Source organism: Salmo salar, chromosome 17, assembly GCF_965601325.2.
Source record: "Salmo salar chromosome 17, fSalSal1, whole genome shotgun sequence".
Taxonomy (NCBI): domain Eukaryota; kingdom Metazoa; phylum Chordata; class Actinopteri; order Salmoniformes; family Salmonidae; genus Salmo; species Salmo salar.
In genome coordinates, this window is record NC_138307.1 from 73,596,111 (window position 1) to 73,611,550 (window position 15,440).

The 15,440-nt window shown below is 46.0% G+C and overlaps 1 protein-coding gene across 15 annotated transcripts in view; it reads left to right on the forward strand.

The window, feature by feature from the left end:
• Nucleotides 1-15,440, forward strand: part of LOC106576581 (neuron navigator 3) — a 226,349-nt gene that overhangs the window by 73,541 nt on the left and 137,368 nt on the right. For all 15 annotated transcript variants that reach the window (XM_082964081.1, XM_082964077.1, XM_082964078.1 and 12 more), the window contains exon 4: nt 11,575-11,647. In XM_082964081.1, coding sequence (XP_082820207.1) covers nt 11,575-11,647 — 73 coding nt within the window. The remainder of the gene's footprint in view (nt 1-11,574; nt 11,648-15,440) is intronic.

Consider the following 15,440-nt stretch of genomic DNA (forward strand, 5'->3'; position numbering starts at 1 on the left):
GTAATGTAAAGTGAGTCAGTCCATCTATATCACCGCTACTGAGCGGAGAAATGACTCATTCCTTAAGTCTTGTTCATTGAGCTTTTGGAGATTGTAGCTGCGTAGCTGAACAACACTGAAGAAACTATTTTCAGCAGGTGAGGAGCATCTCTTATTGTCTGAGGAAGTAGGAGGAACAGTCTTCTCTCCAACACGGCTCGAGCTATACTTCACCGACTAAATTGCACAATAGACTCTCTCCCATTGATCTGACTCTGCTCAGGTCGGCTAGTTGATCTGGCTGGAAGAGAACGTGGCTAAGCGCTCGTCTAAGGCCAGCCAGCCAGTAGTGAACATCAACTGACCCCAACACGTTTGTTCTCCATTAGTGAAAGAGCAAGAGGTATGGCATCCCTGCCAACTGGGGGTACCAGGGGTGAGAAAATGTGGGAGGAAACCTTGAATACTTTACATGTGAGGGATGGTAGCGATTCCAAGGGGCATGCCATTCTCGGTGGTCGATTCTGGAATTCCGAGCAAGTCTTTCTCCAAACATGCCGCTTGGTGTGTTTGGGGTTGGGTTTGCTGGGAACTGAGACAGAGTTTCTGTAGACCACATCCTGACCCACAGTACAATATAGTCTCAGTGGGGAGACTGGACGACCGCTTTTCAGAGGCAGGCTGAGCCAAACAAGAGAAGAATCTCAAATGTGTTTCCTAGCACATCCTCTCTCATTTACATTTGAGTCATATAGCAGCCGTTCAGAGTCACTTACAGTTAGTGCATTCATCTTAAGATAGTTTGGTGGGGAAACCACATATCACAGTCATAGTAAGTACATTTTTCCTGGGTGTTTTGTTTTTGGTCTCCTCAAAACCCATTAGATGAGATGGTCAGAGGGGAGGTTCCTCTGCTCATTTCATCCAATGGGTTTTGAGAAGGAGGCGAGGAGAGAGGATGCGAGGAATCAAGAAAATGCAATTGAGATTCTCTCAAGGACAAGGCAGTGTAAAGGGATTACAGTCTGATTATGTCTCTTTACACTGGGTTAGCCATGTGGGGAGGAACTCACACGCTGTTCATTAAGACACCACGTCGGAGCTCCGCGTCTTTTAAGCGTCTCTTTCATCTCACAGCATGTTTCACGCTTCTCTTCCACTGTTACATCTAAGGCTTTCTGACAGCGACACTTCTCTAATTGTATATGGAGTAGCCAGGGGAATTAGATATGAACAAACAGGGCCCTTGAACGGAGCAGTCTTCTTCTTCTTTAGTCGTTGGTGAAGAAATGATGGTCTGACAGGGAATGACAGCCTGGATCGTAAAAGGCTCTGTTCAGCAGAAAAATAAAGCTCATTTATGGCGTCGTTAGTCCACCGCAGCACACATCAGCGGAACGTAGACATGACGTGTGCTCAGTTCACTGTCCTTCTGAAGTTTCTGGAGTCTAACAAGCCCCGGTGTTCCTGTGGTTGGCACTGTACTGATGTGTAGTTTTAAAGATGAATCATAGAATCGCTATTCTGATTGAATTAGTTGTCTGTAATTGTTTCCATATGTCCTTCGTCTATGCTTGGTGATGTGTTTTAATGTATGCACAGCGCCGTAAACAAACTTTCCCCGTGGGGATAATAAAGTGATTATCTTTATTTTTACAGAGACTTGAGGCAGTGATGCCGGCTTTCCCCGAGCAGCACTTTAACCTAGTCTTTTCCTTCAGAGAGAGCCTCAGGCTGCATTAGTCAGTTGAAGTGAGGTTGGTTGGTTCCTTCTCCCGTCACATGGTCCAATGGTCACATGGAAGGTATAACAGAGTTAGGTGTTGGTTAAAGGACTCGTGAAGCAGCCCGGCGCCATCTGTGGCCAATCTGTTGGCAGTGCACAAGACGGACGGATGAGGGACACGCAGCACGCGCCCATCCCATTAACCTCATTCGCCCGACACTGTCAGTGTTAATACCGTCTGGTATTAGCACTCTTAGATGGATCATGTATACCTGGTGTGAAGTGTAGGCGTGAGTTCCTTTGTGGCTACACTGTTCAACATCTGCCCTGTTTTATTGTACCGGTTGGTTATTGGATTCACCAGCTCCAGCTGTCAAGCCTATCCTTGTGAGATGAGATCAGTTGGTCTGGTAATGATGTGACATACGAAGGTTCATGACGTGAGGCTGGGGAGTGTCCCTGGGTGTCACTATGATGACATATATCCCTCTCATTCAAATCTGGACCTCAAAGCCTGTTCCCCTACTTGTTGTTACTGTTCCCCTGATTTAGACCTGGGATACCAGCTCGGTGCAATGAATTATCAGGTTGAACAGAAAAACCAGCAGTACCCTGGACCTCGTAGGGTAAGAGTTGAATTCCCCTGGAATAGATCATTGACCTGAAGTTGCCGTGAGCAGCTGGATAGTTGGAACAGTGTTTTCACCATTTATAAATGGAGTTGGATAGAATCATTCTCTAGTCACAACTCTGGCCGTCGTATTCTACAGTCCTGCTGCTTTTCCTTTCTCTCTCCCACTTACATGATGAATGTTATCCATTGGCAGCGCACGCACCTCCCCCAGGTAGAAATATGTGCCTAGTTAAATGAATGACAATCAGCTGGTCTGTGGAGGATTGAAGCTGTGCATCTCTGTTTGAGTTTCTATCTCATTGCTCATTGCCATGGATTTGCTCCAAACCCTCATCCAATTTCCATTCTTCCTCCATGAAGTCCAGGCCATGGGAGGACCATTTTTTGGGGGGTGGGGCCAACCCTTTCATGTGTCTACACAGTAGACTATTCTAGAACTGACGAGGGAACACCTACAGGCCTGTTATGTCCCAGTTGTACCCCACATGGACCCTTTTAATCCCTCATTATAAAAAAGAGGGCTCGACAGATGTCCTGTTAAAAGGGGAAAAATCTGACTTGTTAAAAAGGTTCTGCCAGGGGATTGCTAACCTTTGATCTATCTCTGTTCTCTCTCTGACAAAGCTAAAGTTCCTGACCGCCTCCATCTGTCTGTCACTCTCTCTTTCTCTCTCTCCCTCTTTGCCTCCATCTCGCTTTCCCTCGTGTTCTCTATAAATATGGTACACTTCCCAAAATACTTTTTTTATGGACAGTCCATTTACGCTCCAAGAGATTTCAGCTCTGAAAAAGACCCTTCACTTTTCCTTGCGACTTTTATTTCGTTCCATTCTTCCTTAACTGTCTCGACACAGCCACCCTCTCAATCACCTTCAGTGTGATAGGTGTAGTGTCACAGTTTCAATCAATTGTGAGGATCGTCACAATGTCCTTTCCTCTAAAGTCTCAGCCCTGGCGCAGAGACATGGGATTCATCCTAAATGGCACCCTGGTCAAACGTAGTGCACTATTTATGTAATAGAGATGCTATTTGGGATGCACCCACAGTTTAGTTTGGCTCGGTAGGTATGGGGGTCGTGAGAGGTCGTCGGTGGCAGGAAATGGTGCGAGCTGTGAAGGCATTTCCCACCTTGCTACTTGACTGGCCAGCAGGTTATGTAGACGGACATTTTCAGATGCCAACACTTGACCCTGCTGGTCCCCTCTGTGATGAACCTCAGACACGATAGACAGAGCTCCCATTGTAGCCTGTCGACAGCAACTTCCGCCTGCATTGTTGCACTGCTGGGCACACGTATGAGGAAGTCATAGTGGTAGGGGTGAATTCTTAGCTACCAAGCTGTGGATACTACTGGTTGACGGATTATACTAATGCTGAATGAATTTTAATGGCTGAAAAAATTCCTCTTGGCTATTCTATTTGTGTATTTTTGAACAGGGTTGTATTTTTGCAGACCAGAGTTCCCTGTGTTTCTGTATTCGTCTTCAAGAAAATGAATACAATGGTGGAATAAAGTCCTCTTTGATATCATTTGAAAACATACAGCAAGACAATTCAATGTAGGAATTCTCCAACCCCAATAAGAAGCTTGCCCGCTCTGCTAAAGCTGCGAAATAACTAACAACTATTAATGAAGTCCTCTTTACACTGAGGAACAGGGGAAATGAAATAAAACACAAGTTCATTAACATAGGAGAGAGACGGTATATTTCCCAAGGTTTGTGTAAAACCTGCCCTCTCTGACAGCCGTATGAAAGAACCAGTCATTGGAGATGATTAGGACTGTCACCCAAAATCTATATTGAGTAACTAAAATATGCAACAACCCCATTTATCCTCACACACCCACCATCCAGAGCTTGACTGATATTAGATTAACCCTCACACACCCACCATCCAGAGCTTGACTGATATTAGATTAACCCTCACACACCCACCATCCAGAGCTTGACTGATATTAGATTAACCCTCACACACCCACCATCCAGAGCTTGACTGATATTAGATTAACCCTCACACACCTGCTATCCAGAGCTTGACTGATATTAGATTAACCCTCACACACCCGCTATCCAGAGCTTGACTGATATTAGATTAACCCTCACACACCCACCATCCAGAGCTTGACTGATATTAGATTAACCCTCACACACCCACCATCCAGAGCTTGACTGATATTAGATTAACCCTCACACACCCACCATCCAGAGCTTGACTGATATTAGATTAACCCTCACACACCTGCTATCCAGAGCTTGATTGATATTAGATTAACCCTCACACACCCACCATCCAGAGCTTGACTGATATTAGATTAACCCTCACACACCCACCATCCAGAGCTTGACTGATATTAGATTAACCCTCACACACCTGCTATCCAGAGCTTGATTGATATTAGATTAACCCTCACACACCCACCATCCAGAGCTTGACTGATATTAGATTAACCCTCACACACCTGCTATCCAGAGCTTGACTGATATTAGATTAACCCTCACACACCCACCATCCAGAGCTTGACTGATATTAGATTAACCCTCACACACCGCCCGAGCGCGGACCCTCCCCCCCCCAGAGCTTGACTGATATTAGATTAACCCTCACACACCTGCTATCCAGAGCTTGACTGATATTAGATTAACCCTCACACACCTGCTATCCAGAGCTTGACTGATATTAGATTAACCCTCACACACCCACCATCCAGAGCTTGACTGTTATTAGATTAAACCTCACACACCTGCTATCCAGAGCTTGACTGATATTAGATTGGAGCCGGCTCCTTACATTGGATTTGATTACCCCGGGGTGATGTGGTATAGAAGCCCCCTCTGCTGTAATGTGCCGTCGTTTGTGCCAGCCGTGCCCATCAATGGCAGTAGACCGCTTGAGCGACTCCATTTTGATTCATGGCTTATCAGCTGTCGCCCACTTTGGATGCATGGAGGGTGATGGGCCTGCTCTGAAGGGGGTTGGAGATCGATGTTAAAGGCAGCGTGTCAGCCCCCTATAGAGCTGACTGCTGAGGTGAAGGAGGGATAAGAGAGAGAAAGAAAAAGAGGGGGTACATTAATGGAGAACGATGGTGTGTCGTTGGGGGAGAGCATGAGCCACTTCCTTTCAGGTTGGTTTCAAAAGTGTCAGGCAGCAGAAAGTGAAAGCACCAACTGTCTCACCTTTGCTGTAACATACTTCACAAAAAGCCTTAAAGGGGCAATCTGTAGTTTGCTACATCCATTTTTGGACTTCTAAATAAATGAGATATTCCTATTGATTCTTGAAGAATATAACTTCTAAATGCCTCATGACCTTCTTTCAACTGTCGTACCCCTTCAGAACCCAACATATACGCTTGTTTTATTCCAGTGTTTGTAAACATTGTAAATCTAAACAAACACTGTAACCCTCAAAACATGCTTAAAAATATAATTGTGATGTCTTTGATCAGTTCTTGCATCCATAGCTCTGTCTGTGAATTTGAGAGTGGTTCCATTTCTCCAGGCCTATCCTTCAGCTTTTTACCAAAACAGAGGCGGGGGGGAGGGGCATGCCTTGTTGTTTCAACTGCAGATTGCCTCTTTAAACCAGAAAACCTCACCTTAAGAGCCAAATACATCAAGACCAAACAAATAAATGGTCTTGGTCAAGTTTCTTCTCGCCCTAAAACCTCTGTTTCCCTCAGCTGTTTTCAGTTTCAGAGCGAGAGGAGGCCTCGTCGGCCTGTTAACATGTGGAGTTCAAAGCCCAGGCCCGGCTACAGTGATTAAAGCACCATCATGCTGTAAAGCATCTAGTCTAAATCATCGGCTTGCTCATTACACTCATTGGGCCCACAGGAATTTATTTCCCATCACCACCACAGCCGGGCTGTGTTCACCCTTCTGTTCTGACAGTTTTCAAACTCAATGGAACAGGTTTGTAAAGTAAAAACGCTTACATAGGTCCCTGCCAGGTTTTGAAGCACTCTTAGTGGCAGTACAGGCAGCATGGCTTCTCTGAGGGTAAAGTGAGAAATGTATTCTGAGCTGTTCTGAGCCGTGGTGAAGCACCAACGTAAGGTATTCTGAGCTGTTCTGAGCCGTGGTGAAGCACCAACGTACGGTATCTGTGTTGTTCTGAGCCGTGGTGAAGCACCAACGTAAGGTATTCTGAGCTGTTCTGAGCCGTGGTGAAGCACCAACGTACGGTATCTGTGTTGTTCTGAGCCGTGGTAAAGCACCAACGTAAGGTATTCTGTGTTGTTCTGAGCCGTGGTGAAGCACCAACGTAAGGTATCTGTGTTGTTCTGAGCCGTGGTGAAGCACCAACGTAAGGTATCTGTGTTGTTCTGAGCCGTGGTGAAGCACCAACGTAAGGTATCTGTGTTGTTCTGAGCCGTGGTGAAGCACCAACGTAAGGTATTCTGTGTTGTTCTGAGCCGTGGTGAAGCACCAACGTAAGGTATTCTGTGTTGTTCTGAGCCGTGGTGAAGCACCAACGTAAGGTATCTGTGTTGTTCTGAGCCGTGGTAAAGCACCAACGTAAGGTATTCTGTGTTGTTCTGAGCCCTGGTGAAGCACCAACGTAAGGTATCTGTGTTGTTCTGAGCCGTGGTAAAGCACCAACGTAAGGTATTCTGTGTTGTTTTGAGCCGTGGTGAAGCACCAACGTAAGGTATTCTGTGTTGTTCTGAGCCGTGTTGAAGAACCAACGTAAGGTATTCTGTGTTGTTGTCACGTTCTCTATCTTCAAATTCCCTGTCATATATGAGCCAAGGCGCAGCGTGCCGGTGATTCCACATCTTTATTTGAAGAAAACCGAACCAAAACAATAAACAGGTAAACAGCATGAAACGTAACACAACTGTGGCGTACACACACAGAAATAATAATAACCCACAAACACAGGTGGGGAAAAGGCTGCCTAAGTATGATTCCCAATCAGAGACAACGAATGACAGCTGCCTCTGATTGGAAACCATACTCGGCCAATAAAGAAAAAACAACATAGACATACAACACATAGAATGCCCACCCCATGTCACACCCTGACCTAACCAAACAGAGAAAAATGACTCTCTCAGGTCAGGGCATGACAGTTGTTATGAAACAGATTGCTTTTGGCGAAGATCAATTGTAATTGAGGCGTGGGCCCATTTGTATTTGACAGTTATGTCTGAGGGCAGGGGCGGAAATCCCGGGGGGGACGGGGGGGGACACGACCCCCCCATCCTGGGAAAAATATGATTTGTCCCCCCCAATATATCACTGAAACATAACTATGTAATTTAAATAATATTAATAATACGCAATGAAAGCAATTGTGCTGATTATAGACACTTAATAGCGCGTTTTTAAGTTTCAAAAGATTGCGACCCCCCCACCCTTTGCCTCACAATGGTTTGATCCACTGCCAGTTCCTTAGTTGGCAAGGTAACAGAGGGGTGTTATCCACTGTCTGAAAGGCACTCAATGAACGTAACTGACGTGAAGTTAATCCAGTCAATCGCGCACACACACTAGCTGAATATGCAGAGCTAGCGGGCAAATATTAACTATTAAGCTAGCTAGTAATTATTCCATTTATGTGGCCTCGTCAAAGATGGAATCTTTGCTATCGTCAATTTATTCCAAGATCAGCATGCAGATGATGTAAGTTAGTGCTTCAAAGTCCCTGTGATAAGGTTAGCGATAAAATGAAGTCCAAACTGAACAGAACTACACTCTCTTCTACCATTGTCTTAAATATATTTAATGGTCTCGTTGCAAAAGCTAAATTGTCGCAAGGGAACTTTTATTTATTTATTTTATTTCACCTTTATTTAACCCGGTTAGCAAAGATTATAGCAAACACCATTGAAACGGAATTGGTGCTCGCTAGCTTTGCAAATTCAGCTATTGTTGGAAGCCAGCCAATATGAAACAAACTATTAAAATTACAAAAGGTTGCAGCATATGTTGTGTAAATGGTGAACGCATACAGCTGTCAACTCTTGTCATTTTAATCCGTTTCACATTTGCTAGCTACCTTTTAGATCGAAGCCCAAATAGAATGATAAAAGATAAGATGATAGAAGCCCATCTCCTACTGTAAATAACCTACACACTGTGTGTGTGTGTGTGTGTGTAGCCAGCCAGCCAGGTAGAAAAATGGCAGAAAAATAAAAGACAGACAGAGTATTTTTCAGCACACCAAAACGCAAAGTAAAAACCCTAGTAGCCTAATATCTCAAAGACTAGTTGATAAAATGTTCATAAGAAATAAATGAAATTCTAATGGAAATGTTTCACAATGATGTCATTAGGCAGAGCAGGCAACAGATGGCACACAGACAGCAGAGTTGGGGACAGATATGCAGGGACAGACTGGCAGAGACAGGGAGTCTCAGGTAAGTTTGTTGAGTCTTTGTTTGGCAACATTATGAAAGGTTCTCAATGTTTTTTACTTGTAAAATAGGAACATAATTGGAAAATGCCATGGATACCCCCACTCTCAACTTAAACTGGTGACTGAACTAAGATTTGTTAAAGGCAATGGTATTGCTGTTGTGATTAGTTGTGTAGTTTTGGGTACCGGTAGTTAGGAGTACGGCAAACACCTTATTTCTTTGGTTCCTCAATATACATTTACCATATTACAATGTAGGCTATGTGTTACAGCACTACTTTTGGTGTCCCCCTCAGGAATTGCTCTTGAGAAAATTTCATGTAATTGTCCCCTCCAAAGTTGATATCAGATTTTCGCCCCTGTCTGAGGGATAACACTTTCCAAATGTGGCGGTTACTTGAAACCGTTAGAGAGAACCAAAGTGCCTCAACACACATTTTTGGGACTTGGGAGCGATGCGAGCAAAGTAAACTGCAAACATTTATTCAGCATCAGAGCCTCATTTTGATCTGTTCAGTGTGAATTAAACATGGTTTGATTTACGATGATTATAACTCCAACAACAATAAACTTGAACAAGAGGACTTTAGTATTATGTCAATTGTGCTTGCCTAAAATCAGCAGTCATTTTCTGATGGTGGATGTTTGTGTTCTTGTCAGTTCCCGAAAGTGCAAATTTGGTGAAATGTGCCTCATCAAAATGTTCCATTTGCAAATTGCTTTTAATGACTTATGTGGATCTGTAAAATGTCAATTTACATCGGAGCAAGAAATTATCCGAGTTCCTCGAGAAGCCGTTAAAATATATCACAAAGCCAAACCGCCCACCAAAATTGCAGTTTATTTAGCCAAAAAGCAGTGGAACATTAAGTCTGCGCTTACCAACAACTCTTTAAATGACCATTCAGCTTTGTTTACCTCATTTAAATCTAAAGACCGACAGAAGATCATCAGTGGTAGCTCTGATCTAATAGCTCTCTGGTGAGAACGTCAGAATGTCAGTTGCAGAACATTGCCTCCAAACGATCAGACAGGATACAGGTCTCTCACTCTCCCGGACAGATCTACTGTCTGTTTTCCTATGGGTTGACTCCTCTGTCTTTGTGTCGCCTGTTCAACATGCCCTGCCTCTCTAGTCTCTGTCCTCCCCCTCTCCCTGCCTGGCTAACAGATGCACGGAGCTGCGTGAAGGCACCCGTGGATATTTGACTTGACGTTGTAAATATTTTTAAAGTAGCCATTTAAAACAGAATTATTGAAACATTAGTCCAAGGAGGCTGAGGTGATACCATGCGTGTCCTGTTAGTTACATTTCATCTGTGTTTATATGACACTAATTTCCACAGATGCTTTGAGCAACTGGATTTGTTGGGTAGCCTTTTTTTCCCCCCACAACCGCCCTCAACGGAACAACACGAATGTGTATTTGATACTTCACTAGCTAGCAACTTAATTGGACGAGACTTAATTGGGAAATTATGACCATAATGCACGGTGCTCAGCACGTCACTACGCTGAGATGAATGTCTTAAACACATTTTTACGAGAGAAGGGTATAATCAAACTGTTAGGTTGTTGGGGGTGTCTGGCTAAACATATGTGGAACATACCACATGTGAACAGCCCGACATCTGTGCCTCTTTTTTCCCTTCCAGTTCTGTTTGTGTTGTGGAGGCAGATGAACAGGCTGTGATCCCCATGTTCTGGTCCCGACCCTGTTGATACAGGCAGAGTAAACAGCCATCCATCCTCCCTGTCGCATGCTACCACTGGCTGGTGCAGGGCTGGAGTGGTACATTACATTGAAGTCAGACGAGACCCATCCGTCTGTACAACTGGCTGTAAATCCACCTCCTTTCACCCTGAGACGGGTCAGGGCCAGGTTGGGGCTGGACACCGTACAATGTTGATACGCTACAGAATGTGCCCTCTTTACAACGGAACTGTAATCACAACCAAGATGTGTGTGGATCTGAGAGGGCTGGCAGGCGAGAGAGAGGGCATCGTCAGAGACACCCGGCGGTCCTCCTCTATTGGCTTATTAAGGTCTGATGTCATCACTGACGTACATTTACATTACAGTCATTTAGTCAACAGTCTAGGTCAGACTCCAGACCAGACTACTGAGATGGTGTCCCTGTTCCTCTGGGGGAGGAGGCGTTTCCCCTCAGGGCTGGTTAGGGTTGAGACTGAAGCAGCACGGAGAAGGAATCCGTTAAACTCCACTGCTGCTGGACGCCGCCTGTCTGCCCAGCCTAGCCAGCCAGCCCAGCCCGCCCTCACAACAGCCCCAGTACAATACGGCCCAGTGGAGCTCTCTGCCCTGTGGTGACCTTCTCATGAAAGCCCTCTGTGCCGAGGGCTGAGACTACCCGCCATGCAAACGGTGGCAGGCGTTAGCCACTCTCAAGGAATGCACAGTGATTCATATATAAAAGGGTCAGTGCCTCGAACTCAGTAGAACTTTGTCAGTCTGAGGGAAGTTGAGTATCGCTGTTGACTCTAGTGCTGCCTGTCAGCCGTGTATTGTATCGTAATTGGCCTCAAGTGGGCCACATCTGCTGTACTGTATACATACTGCATATCGTCCAGGGCTGGGGCTGTGGGCTGTGTAGGTGGGACACACTGTGGTCACTATGTCAGACGGCCCGGCTGACTCCTTGTGTCACGTACGGGTCAAACGGGCTCTGCCATAATCAGACAATGGGTGCTTTATGGCCAATGGGTTGATCAGCCCCTAACTCCATCCCCCTGAGACATTCTGCACATTGAATGTGAAGTAGCCACTCCATGACAGTCCTCCACAACCACCATGCTTTCCTCCACTGACTGTTGTTCATCTCCTCATATTCTCTCTGTCCTCAGACCGAGAATTTGGACACCTGCCTCAGTTTCCTGGATGCCAGAGGAGTGAATGTACAAGGGCTCTCCTCAGAAGGTAAGACTGAATTCTTCTTTTTTTATTAAGTTGAATGTATAATGATGATTGTTAACCCATGTGGCTTGAGACAAGGCTAGGAACTAGGACTGTGTTTGTACGGTTTCTTAAACTATGGGTCGGTACCCCAACTGGACTCTGGGCCCACAAATATTTATATTTCTTCTTGATTTGGGTCATTGGGTCACGGAAGGACGGTGAATTTCTCATTTGGGTCTCGAGCTGAAAAAGTTTAAGAAATCCTGATCTAGAAGACGTATTTACCACAGGATGGAAGGAAGTTAGTGTGTCTTGAGAGTTATAGCAGGATCGGTCAGCCTAACTACGCACGGTTTATGAATGGCCCATTTGAGGTTACTCTCCTCCTACAAGCTGCTATTAATCAGATATACAGCCCTACTCGTATGGGTGTTAAAATGTCTGAAGTAGCCCCACAGTAACTAGCCAACTGTTATTTAAGACCAGTGTTTGTTGTCCTGGACCCGTCAGTTTAACTCCCCTCTAAAGTTTGGGGAGGTGACGATGCCCTTGACCTATCGGAACAGCCGAAATAGCCGTCCCAATACTCTGACCGGCTACTCTAAATTCTGTTCCCCTAAAAACAGCAAAGTGACTTTGCCAGTCTGGAATTGAAGAGGGTACCTAAATATACAGGCTATTGGGTTACTCTGCTCTGCAGCCTTGTTCTTGGTCACTTTGCATGACTTTTTTATGGCCGTGGGTCTCTGTCCCCCTGGGCCATGTGTATGAGAAGTGGGCCAGGCGTGGGTCTTTGTCCCCCTGGGCCATGTGTATGAGGAGTGGGCCAGGCGTGGGTCTCTGTCCCCCTGGGCCATGTGTTTGAGGAGTGGGCCAGGCGTGGGTCTCTGTCCCCTGGGCCATGTGTATGAGGAGTGGGCCAGGCGTGGATCTCTGTCCCCCTGGACCATGTTATGAGGAGTGGGCCAGGCGTGGGTCTCTGTCTCCCTGGGCCATGTGTATGAGGAATGGGCCAGGCCTGGGTTTCTGTCCCTCTGGGCCATGTGTATGAGGAGTGGGCCAGGCGTGGGTCTCTGTCTCTCTGGGCCATGTGTATGAGGAGTGGGCCAGGCATGAGTCTCTGTCTCCCTGGGCCATGTGTATGAGGAGTGGGCCAGGCATGAGTCTCTGTTCCCCTGGGCCATGTGTATGAGGAGTGGGCCAGGCGTGGGTCTCTGTCCCCCTGGGCCATGTGTATGAGGAGTGGGCCAGGCGTGGGTCTCTGTCCCCTGGGCCATGTGTATGAGGAGTGGGCCAGGCGTGGGTCTCTGTCCCCTGGGCCATGTGTATGAGGAGTGGGCCAGGCGTGGATCTCTGTCCCCCTGGACCATGTTATGAGGAGTGGGCCAGGTGTGGGGCTCTGTCTCCCTGGGCCATGTGTATGAGGAATGGGCCAGGCATGGGTCTCTGTCTCTCTGGGCCATGTGTATGAGGAGTGGGCCAGGCATGAGTCTCTGTCCCCCTGGGCCATGTGTATGAGTGGGCCAGGCGTGGGTTTCTGTCCCCCTGGGCCATGTGTATGAGGAGTGGGCCAGGTATGGGTCTCTGTCCCCCTGGGCCATGTAATGAGGAGTGGGCCAGGTGTGGGTCTCTGTCCTTCTGGGCCATGTGTGTATGGAGTGGGCCAGGCAGTGGTCTCTGTCCCCCTGGGCCATGTGTATGAGGAGTGGGCCAGGCGAGGGTCTCTGTCCCCCTGGACCATGTGTATAAGTAGTGGGCCAGACAAGGGTCTCTGTCCCCCTCGACCATCTATATGATGAGTGGGCCAGGCGTGGGTCTCTGTCCCTCTGGGGCCATGTGTATGAGGAGTGGGCCAGGCGTGGGTCTCTGTCCCCCTGGGCCATGTGTGTGAGGAGTGGGCCAGGCGTGGGTCTCTGTCCCTCTGGGCCATGTGTATAAGGAGTGGGCCAGACAAGGGTCTCTGTCCCCCTGGACCATGTATATGAGGAGTGGGCCAGCCATTCCATATACCCCTAAGCTCGTGAGGACTATGCTTCATTGAATTAGCTGTGGGTTCTGCAGACTTTTGAGGCCTCCATACGCTTGTGCTTAGTTTTTACGAGGCGTGGAGTTTGAAAAGAAACGGGACGTTTGATGTACTTGGAGGGTATAGGATTTTTCCAAGAAAACAATCTAATAATCTTCTAGGAAAAAAACTCCAGAAAGGCGTCTTGTGGGCGACCTCAGCCTCAGATGTGCCAGATTTAATGATCTTGTTTGTCGCATGCGTCAAAGTCCCGGAAACACCCCTGATATAACTTCATAGCAAGCAAACAAAGACTTAATACATAGCATAATAAAACTGGACTTCCTCATTTTCTGTTCAATGCTAGAAAACAGCCAACAAACGGTACAACAACCATCCAATGTCCAGCACTCTTTTGTTCAGCCAGGGTATTCAACACCCGCTTTTCAGTTCCACCAGTTAACCCGCAGATAGGTTAATCCGTGCCTGCTGAGATCTATTCAAGGGTCACTCGCTCTAGTCTAAACCAAACCTTTTAAAAGCAGGTGTGAACCTCTAAAAGTGTCCTTCCTGCAGTTCATAGCCATGTACAGCGAGGGGTTATCTGTGGCAGGTCGTTAAGTGGTGGCAGGGTCTGTACGGTGAGGGAGAACCAGCTGGACGGCAGGGCCCTGCTCCCACTGTGACGACTGTGACACGAGCCTAAACTTACTCCTTGATCTCTGTGGGCACAGATGCCTGTTGGAATAGGCCTGTTTTTCCTAGCGTGGGTAGCACTTAACTGCCTCTCCTTGCTGGATCAGTGAGGACACCCATACTCACTCTCCTGATCCCCAACATTCAATTTGTCAGCTGGTTGGGGTACAGAGTAGCTGAAATGGGAAGAGAATGTAGAATACGAGGTTTAACTTCTTGGGGCTATGTGGGACGCTAGCGTGCCACCCGTGGTGCACCCTATCAACAGCAGGTGCATTTAAAGAGCGGCAAATTTGAAACCAAATAAATGTCAAAATTCAAATTTTTCAAACATACAACTATCTTACACCCTTTGAAAGATAAACATCTCCTTAATCTAACCACGTTGTCCGATTTCAAAAAGGTTTTACGGCGAAAGCATAAAGTTAGATTATGTTAGGAGAGTACATTGACAATAGCTGTGTGTAATGTTTTGTCAATTCAAAGACAGGGTCACCAAAACCATAAAACCAGCTAAAATGATGCACTAACCTTTTACAATCTCCATCAGATGACACTCCTAGGACATTATGTTAGACAATGCAGGCATTTTTAGTTCTATCAAGTTCATATTTATATCCAAAAACAGCGTTTTACTATGGCATTGATGTTGAGGAAATCGTTTCACTCCAATAACCGGCAGTCAAGTCAGCACCACAAATTAAATAATTAAAATTAGAAAACATTGGTAAAATATTATATTGTCATTTAAAGAATTATAGATTTACATCTCTTGAACGCAATCAACTTGCCAGATTTAAAAATAACCTTACTGGGAAATCACACTTTGCAATAATCTGAGCACTGCGCCCAGAAAAATATGCTTTGCTATACAGACAAACGGCCATGTTGGAGAGATCTAAAATCGAAAATACTATGTAAATAATCCATTACCTTTGATTCTCTTCATCAGATGTCACTTCCCGGGATCCCAGGTCCATAACGAATGTAGTTTTGTTCAAAAAAGCTCATCATTTATATCCAAAAAGATCCGTGTTGTTAGCACATGATCTAAGCCAGCCGGACTTCTCGTCATGAACGAGGGGAAAAAATATATTTACGTTCGTTCAAACA